Below are 8629 nucleotides of genomic sequence, written 5' to 3'. Positions count from 1 at the left end.
TCAGATAACAAGTGGTAACTCGATTTTCGCGCTAAGTGTGGGCCCACCACTATCTGTTGTGAAAATACAATCTGTGGAAAAAAAGTTACACGGTGAACAAAAGAAGTTACGCGCTGTTGATGAAGAGAAAATTTGTCAGGGACGGTTTGCAGTCCCTTTTGTATTAATTATGGGCAAGTGGCAGCTTTTTCGTACAGGGGACGAAGAGGACTGAGGATTTGATGCGGTTTGCGCAATTCTTTTTCAGTGTTAACTATGGCCCGGCATGACAAATGGTGTTTTTAGTTTCTAAAACTTTCTCACCAGTTCTTTTTCTTTGTGTTTATTTAAAATTTTATTGTAATTTTTTATAAAATTTATCAAAAAAACGTTTTGAGGTATGTAAAAATTTTTCTTTAAGAAAAAAAAACTTTCCTTTTTCTCCCTTTTTTCCTTTCTTTTTTTTCCTCTTTTCTTTTCTCTCCTTTTCTTCTCCCCCACCCCACTACATTCTTCTTCTCCCTCCCTCCCTATTGAACCACTGCTGTTGCAGCAACGTCCTTTTTTTTCCTCTCTCTCCTTTCTCCTTTTTTTCCCTTCCTCCCCGCTAACTACCACCATTGCCAATAGCAAAATCTTTTTTTTCTCTCTCCTTCCTCCCTCTCCTCTCTTCTCTTTTCCTTCTCCTCCTTTCTCTCCCTCTCCCTCTCCTCCTCCCCTCAGAAGAAGAAAGGAAGAAGGTAATTTTTTTGTGTGTTTTTAGATATTTTGAATTGTATATTTTAAACATTTTGAGAAATTTTTTGAGATTATTGTAATTAAAGTTGTTAAAAAACTTATAGAAGAAAAACTTAACAAAAAACTCCTTTATCAAACAAGCCCTTAGTGTAGAATTTGTAGAAAAACTCACTCCTTTGTCATCTCTTTTCCCCCAATAGCCACCAATCCGTAGGGGTGAGCAAATTCGGTACGTACCAAATCCACCGAATTCTAATATGGTATGAAATAGGTAGTGAGATTATGAATTTGGTAATTTGGTAACAATTCGGTACGTACCAAATCCACCGAATTCTAATATGGTATGAAATAGGTAGTGAGATTATGAATTTGGTAATAACTAATTTCATATTCAAATTCGGTAAAATGAAATAGGGTACCGCATTACCGCATTCGAATACCAAATTAGTTTATAAAATTATATAATATACAGATACAGATAAATGCTATTTAGTATTAGTATATACTACTAATATATTATTATATTATATAGGTAAATGCTATTAATAATAGTTAGTATGTGGTATTATCATGCACTTATAATAATAATAATAATATATAATAATGTACAATATATTATTTTAGTATTTGTTAATTGTTATATGACTATAATAATACAAATATATAGTAATACATAACAATATAACATAACTATAATACTTATTATTTTATACACGAGTAACATGACTAGAATTAGATAATAATTAATACATATATGTATAATACTAAATATTAAACAATAAACATAATTAGTAATTAGAATTTAGATATTGGTAATTTGATACATCATTCATGTTTGAATTATTGAATATTTGAATATTAACTTGTAACTTGCAAGTATTAATGTGCTCTAAATTTACATTACATATTTAACATAAAAATTCATATTCTCTATTCACCAATCTTAAGGTTTTAAGTATAGACAATACAACTAAACAATGTAAGTGAATACATATGAATTGCAAATTAATGTAGTAGTGTATTGACTTTCACAATAACATATGTAAGTAAATAAGTTTTATTTTGATTTGAAATAAATTATAAGTTTGTAACTAATATAACTTATCACTAATCATTGTAATTTGTAAGTTTGTAACTAATATTACTTATTATTAATTATTGTAAATTATAAATTCATAAATTATCACTAATCATTGTATAATCTAAGGTTTATTCTAGTTTAAATTAATCACTTTTTATGTGTTCTTTAAATCATAGACTAAGGATTCTAGGTATAAGTGATCAAATAAATGTCAATTAAATTAAACCACAAAATGATTAGAACATAAATAATGTGTTAAATTATGAATAAATTGGGGATCAAATCAGTAATAATTTTTTAAAAAATCAGTTTTTTTTTATAAATGAATTCGGTTAACCGAATTCATTACCATTTTCGAATTCGAAATCAGTTGCGAAATGAATTCGGTTATAGTCAATTCGAAATTGAAAGCCCTTTAAATTTCTATAAGTCAAATAACCGAATTCATCGAATTCAACTAACCAAATTATCGAATTTGTACTGTTTGTTCACCCCTATCCTATCAATCTGACCTGGTCCATTCTTTTTCCCACCCAATCTTTTAGCCATTTAAACTCTAAAAACTTTTTCCCAAAAATTCTCTCTTAGCTTCAGATTTTTAGAAACCCGGCTCCCATCCAAAAAACAAGAGACAAAACCGAAAGAAAAATTTCACCCGGATCATTAGCCATTTAAACTGTCAAAACATTTTCCTAAAAATTCTCTCTTAACTTCACAGATTTTTAGAAACCGGATCCCATTCAAAAACCAAGCGAGAAAACCGAGAGAAAAAGATAAGAAAACATAAAAAAAAAGGAAAAGAAGAGCAAAAGACAGAGGGCGGAGGAAGTTGCCGCCATCGCCGTCATTGTCGCCGCAAACCCAACCACCACCACGACCGTGGAATCTGCTTGAAGGCACTGTAAAAATTCCTCAACTCTCTTTGCTTCTACCATGTTGTTTTGTGAAAATGCTACGTCATGTGTCTTCTTGCTCTTAAATTTCTGAAGTTGGTATTTTTTGAGATCTGAATTTCTTGTGACTGGGGTTGGACTAAATCTTATTTTCCTGCCAAAATACGGGCTGGATTAGTTCCTGATATATTAGAATATGTTGAACTTCTGTTATGTCTATAATCTGTTTCTGGAAATGCTTAAGTGAAAATTTGAGCTAAAGGTATGAATTTCCTGAATTTGGAGAGGATGATTCCACCAGTCCAAAGCTGGTCGGAGTTTGGGATTTCACCGTCTGAGATTTCGCCGGTGAGCAGACCTCACCAACCTACAGTAGTAGGAGTGTAAACGAGTGTAATTTGCTTTCCTCATTGGGCCAACAATTATAGTCATTAATTATCGTTTTCTTTTCATGCCCTGAAATCGGGCACAACATAACTGTACCTGCCCTTTGGTATTCTCACTCGTTATTGTTTCAGGAAATCTTTAGTGGGTAGACCTTTGTTTTCCAATTTTTTTTTTTTCGTTTTACTTCGCCTGCTTGCTACATATATGATGCTTGTATTGGTTGGGCTTCAGATCTTGGAGTAAAAGTATAGAGATTTGATTTAATTGTCTTTGACTGCAATTTCTGATCTTGCTCCGTCGAAGTTATTTTGTTATTTTTGGTTGGTTATTGAATGATTGAAGGCCTATCTATGATCTAAGAGTGGTTGGAAGCTAAATTTATATGCAATCTGTATGAAAACTTATAGTATTGATTCTTGTAGCCGCCTGTACAAGTTCATGTGGAAATGGAGTTTCCTTCATTATTGAATTAACTTCTTTAAAGCTCGCGTTTTGCTACATTTTGGATATGATCTGCATCCCTTCTTTCCGCTTTTTAGTGCTACACTTCACTATATACTAATGGTTATTGTGTTTAGTTGAATTTTAATGCAAATTATTGATGAATTTTATGATTGTCAGTATGGATTTTTGGCATTGAAAGTGATATAACATGTTCTTAATTTTGGCTACAATCAGGGAGCTTTGATGGAGGGATTAATTAGTGCACAATTGAACCCAATTCGCACCTATTCTACACAAGAAAGTTTTGTTTTTTCCCCCACATTTTCTCTAAGGATAAAGACAATTGGTTTTGGTAATAAATTTAAGGCAATGAGAAATCTTAAATCATACACTTCAATCAATGCTTCGGTTCAGCCATTGGAGGCCTCAAAAGAGGACCAATTTAACAAAGCATTGCCGTCAAAAGGTAATTTTCAAGGTCTGAGAAAAACTTTATTTCTTGTATGTAATGTATAAAATATAATGACAAATTAGAATTAATACTATGTACGAATGAAGACAAGGATGAGTTTTAATTGGTGATATGTCTAATTGATGTATCCTTTAAATTTGTAAGAGGTCCTTGAGTTGTGGCGCAATGCTGATGCTGTATGCTTTGACGTGGATAGTACAGTATGCCTAGATGAGGGCATTGATGAACTTGCTGAGTTTTGCGGAGCTGGAAAGGCTGTTGCAGAATGGACTGCTAGGTGATATGCCTTCGATAGACATTTTTTTAGATGTGCATAGAATTGAGTTTTTGATCTGATTATGTGCTGATTACTAGGGCAATGAGTGGTTCTATTCCTTTTGAGGATGCCTTGGCTGCAAGATTGTCTCTGTTTAATCCTTCAATAGCACAAGTCCAAGATTTCCTTGAAAAGAGACCTCCAAGGTAAGAAACTATATTCAGTAGCGAGAAGTTTATGCTAGAATTGCTTCAGTTCTTTTGACAGTTAATGAGGCCTATGTGCATCATCTACTATCTTTAACAATTCAATGTAAGTTCCAAATGCTTTGGACATCATCACGTGTAGAGAAGTGAAATACAGACATAAACCTCCAAAAAAAGACACTGTGCTTGTTTTATCTCTCAATCTTGTGCACAGTCAATCAGTTTTCATCATTACTACAGTGCAATTTTGTAAACTAAAATGGTGAAGTTTAGTTGTGAATGACTTGACTACAACCATGTAAAGTTGCATCTTGTAGTTGTTTCAATTTGGATTACGATTATGAGTTACACATCTTTGGCATGCAAAATTTGCATTTTAACAAGATCTAGTATTAGGATGTGCATATCAGACCTTTCAGAATGCCTGCCATCTTGAAGGTGTGCTCTTCTGATTGCACACAAAACCCTGATTCAAGTGAAATAATTAAGAAACAATTAGGTTTATGCAACTACTCTATTTGGACAATGTCTTGTCTTTTGAGTGTTTGCATCTGCCGTTGTTTTGTATATAATATGCAGTATGTATTGTTATATAGCATGGAACTTTACACGAAACTAAACCATTTAGTGTTTTTCAAGCCATAGCTGATCTGTATTTTCCAAGTAATGAAAATGTCTGGGTTAATTGATTTACTTGGTTTGCAGAATTTCTCGTGGGATTGATGAGTTAGTCAAGAAGATGAAGGCTAGAAACACTGATGTTTATCTGATCTCTGGAGGATTTCGCCAAATGATCAATGTATATGCTTCTCTATGAGTGGCTTTTGATATATCTTTTCTTCTTCATATCCAGATAACAATTGAGGCTGGGAGTCCTTGGATCAATTTTCCATTGTGTCTAGATGCCCATTAGCATACTATAGTCATTATTGATGTTGATTAAATATTCTCTGAATTGATGGTTCAAATATTGGCTAAAAAATTGAGGTTCAGTAACCTGATTTTTATGCTACACTGCTTCCAAGTTGATACTTTTCCTGCATCAATATTACCTGTTTTAACAGTTCCTTGCTTTGAATCCCTAAAAGAATCACACATGTTTCATATGGAAGCATACTTTGTGCTTGAAACTGTGTCAAAGTTCTAACTGCTACAGTTTAACAGCCTGTTGCATCAATTCTTGGTATTCCCGTTGACCACATTTTTGCCAATCAACTTCTTTTCGGAAGTGCTGGAGAGTTTTTGGGGTTTGATACAGATGAGCCAACGTCTAGGAGTGGAGGAAAAGCTATTGCTGTTCAGCAGATAAGGAAGGTAAGTTGAACTCTTAGTAGTTGTTTGTTGTGTATTGGTTTTTAGAATATTGACCAAATACTTGATAATGTTATCAGGCTAATGGATATAAATCGCTGGTCATGATTGGAGATGGTGCAACTGATCTTGTGGTAAAAAAGTGTTCATCTTGTCTAGTTTGGTGACCACTACATCTACGGAATACAACCAACCCAAGGAAAAAAAATCAAGAAGTAAATCCCAACGAGAGCTTTTTCTACTACATGTTAACTTGAGTTTAACATGGTCCAATATCTAGAATCTAATAACTGACTTATCTAAAGTCTGCATACAGTAATAGCAGGACATAAAGATTTAGACCTCAAACTTGGTAAATCCATGGAGGAATTGATTCCATACATTGACTTTAATTGCTTCAAAGTAGACTATAGTGGCTATCTTAAAACCTGTTCAAGCTTCATACATTATTAATATCATTCTAAGTTTTGGCCCAAAAATGCATCTAAATTGAATAAATGAAGAGCTTTTACTCTCATGTTGCTCGCAGAATTTATACTCCTTTCTACTTGTAGGCTCGCAAACCAGGAGGTGCCGACTTATTTATATGCTATGCTGGGGTTCAGCTTCGAGAAGCTGTTGCAGCTAAAGCTGATTGGCTGGTGTTCAATTTTAAGGACTTGATTGATAGCCTGGAGTAGCATGCACCCATTTTTCTTGATTGATACCTTTTTTCTGTTTCCTTTTGGGTGGTGGTTCTCTTTCTTTCCCTTTACTATTATTGATTTTTTGGGGGTACTAGAGTTCTATGGGTTATAACTACCATGCTTCCAAAAATCTTCTGCATCAGTATATGTATTCTTTGACTAACATTTTATGTATGTAATTTGTGAAAATGACAGTCCTCAGGCACTTGCCCTCAATAAGCAACTTGAAAGCCTTGTTGATGTCATCAAGTTTGACCTCATGAGTGACAAACAAATCCAGCTGAAGTTCACGGATGTGTGTTCAAAGATTTAAGCAAAATCTGGGAGAGATTCATGTCTTTGATGTTTGTCATTTTGGAACAGGTGAAAAACAACAATGTGGTAAAAGCCTTGCAAATCTACAGTACATTATCCAGGTAACGTTTTGCAAGCATTGGGAATCAAGATTTGGCTTGAGACCACCCTATTGGACTCCTGTGACGGTTTTCCTGCTATGAGCGCTCACCAGGTAATTGAGGATCAGCTGCGAATCTGGCTTCACTCTTAATACAACCGTCTTGCCCATTCCTGATGATAGATTGTACATAGAATCTCATTTAGTAGCAGCTAACAGCAATGAAATAACTGAAAAACTCGAACTAGCTTAGTACTGGTAGTCAAATCACAAATGTTTAAACCATGAAAGCATACTCTTTAATCACAAAAGATAGAGTGGACCTATGTTAGCTGATTAAGAATACTGTTATAGTACTTAAATCATCAAATCATTATATCACCATATTCTCTCCTCCATTAATTCTAATACAAATCTTCCAAGTGTTACTTTGGCTGATAGATCAAGTACTTTGATTGTGGTTTTTGGTGTAACTATTCCTACAACCTCTATTTCTGTATACTCAGTCTTACACTTGTCTAATTTTTCTTTTAATCAACTCTCAGTCAATAAAATTACAAGAGCTCTTAAGTGCTTTGTCTTATCCTTCTCTGAATATTGTATTTATTAGGATCGGAAAATTTTGGTAGAGGATGTGAGTTTGGTAGCCTTTATAGACTTGAAACTTTGAAAATGTCAAAACCTGTTACATGTTTGTTCATCATGACACCTCTTGAAGTTTACTGTCATTTGGGTGATCTATCTCTACCAACTTTGAAGAAATTGTTTTCAAATTTTCAAGATTTATATAGTGAGATACGTCAATTTGTGAAGTATCTCTGTTTGCCTTATTTGCCTAGGTCAATAAATAGGTTGCATACCCTTTTGAATTAGTGAACTCTAATATTTGGGATTATTGTCCAATAGCATCTAAGTCTAGTTTTAAATATTGTGTCACTTTAATTGATGATTACTCTCGTATTACTTGATTATATTTAATGAAAATTCATTTAGATTTATCCAATGTTTGTTGTTCCATACTGAAATAAGAACACAATGTAATATGTCTATGCGCATTTAGCAAGTTGATAATAAAAGAATACTTTTATAAGCTTTTTAATCTATATAAGTAAGAAAATGGAATTCTAAACCAATATTCATGTCTTGATATAACACCATAAAATGGTGTTATTAAAAATAAATAGGCACTTACTAAAAATTGCTAGAGCCAAGTTATTTCACATTTTCACCTAAACGTTCCTAACTAGATTTGGGCAGATGCTACTTGACCAACTTGCTTTTTAATTAATTTCATGAATCTGTACTTGCTAGTGAGATATCGTATTCAGTTTTGCTTCCACCTAAACGTTCCTATATAGATTTCGGCAGATCTTATTTCACCAACTTACTTTTTAATTAATTTCACGAATCTGTACTTGTTATTGAGATATCGTATTCAGTTTTGCTTTCGAACCTAATCTTTATTCCATTCTGAGTCGTGTATATTTTGATGTCTTTGTTTTGTTCATGACATCCATTCCAAGCGTCTAAATTAAGTGAATGTACTACTTGTTTTGTTCATGACATCCGTCCCCAAGCGTCTCAATTAAATCCAAGTTCCCTAGTACTCTTATACTAGTGTGAATAACCATGCTACGCATGGTGCTAATTAGGGGTGCAAACGAATCAAGACAAATTGAGTTTTGATCCAATTGGGTCGAATCTCAACCTAGGTTTATGAACCTCAAATTCGAGTTCGACCTTGACAAACTCAAAATATAAAACTCGAGCTCGAACTCAACT

The 8629-nt window shown here is 33.6% G+C and overlaps 1 protein-coding gene across 3 annotated transcripts; it reads left to right on the top strand.

The window, feature by feature from the left end:
- The first annotated feature begins 2351 nt into the window (after positions 1-2351).
- Positions 2352-7231, top strand: LOC113756606 (phosphoserine phosphatase, chloroplastic-like). Of its 3 annotated transcripts, none has more exons than XM_027300240.1 (8): positions 2352-2694; positions 3757-3988; positions 4139-4271; positions 4349-4456; positions 5162-5255; positions 5621-5770; positions 5848-5901; positions 6322-7231. In XM_027300240.1, the coding sequence occupies exons 2-8, from the start codon at positions 3766-3768 to the stop codon at positions 6445-6447; spliced, it is 888 nt and encodes a 295-aa protein (XP_027156041.1). In that variant the 5' UTR covers positions 2352-2694; positions 3757-3765; the 3' UTR covers positions 6448-7231. The 3 variants fall into 3 exon arrangements, with proteins under 3 accessions (XP_027156041.1, XP_027156042.1, XP_027156040.1); XM_027300241.1 differs by having other exon boundaries at positions 2352-2699; positions 4196-4271; XM_027300239.1 differs by having other exon boundaries at positions 2352-2699.
- The last annotated feature ends 1398 nt before the right edge of the window (positions 7232-8629 follow it).

This window comes from Coffea eugenioides, unplaced genomic scaffold (assembly GCF_003713205.1).
Source record: "Coffea eugenioides isolate CCC68of unplaced genomic scaffold, Ceug_1.0 ScVebR1_2410;HRSCAF=3433, whole genome shotgun sequence".
Lineage (NCBI taxonomy): Eukaryota > Viridiplantae > Streptophyta > Magnoliopsida > Gentianales > Rubiaceae > Coffea > Coffea eugenioides.
This window is presented reverse-complemented; position numbering and strand designations above follow the sequence as displayed.

What these genes read in the sequence shown, in the direction of transcription:
- LOC113756606 (XM_027300240.1), top strand. Translation starts at nt 3,766, where the DNA reads ATGGAGGGATTAATTAGTGCACAATTGAACCCAATTCGCACCTATTCT. An exon ending in GATTTCGCCAAATGATCAAT is followed by an intron (nt 5,256 to 5,620) that starts GTATATGCTTCT and finishes ACAGTTTAACAG; the next exon opens with CCTGTTGCATCAATTCTTGG. An exon ending in ATGGTGCAACTGATCTTGTG is followed by an intron (nt 5,902 to 6,321) that starts GTAAAAAAGTGT and finishes TTCTACTTGTAG; the next exon opens with GCTCGCAAACCAGGAGGTGC.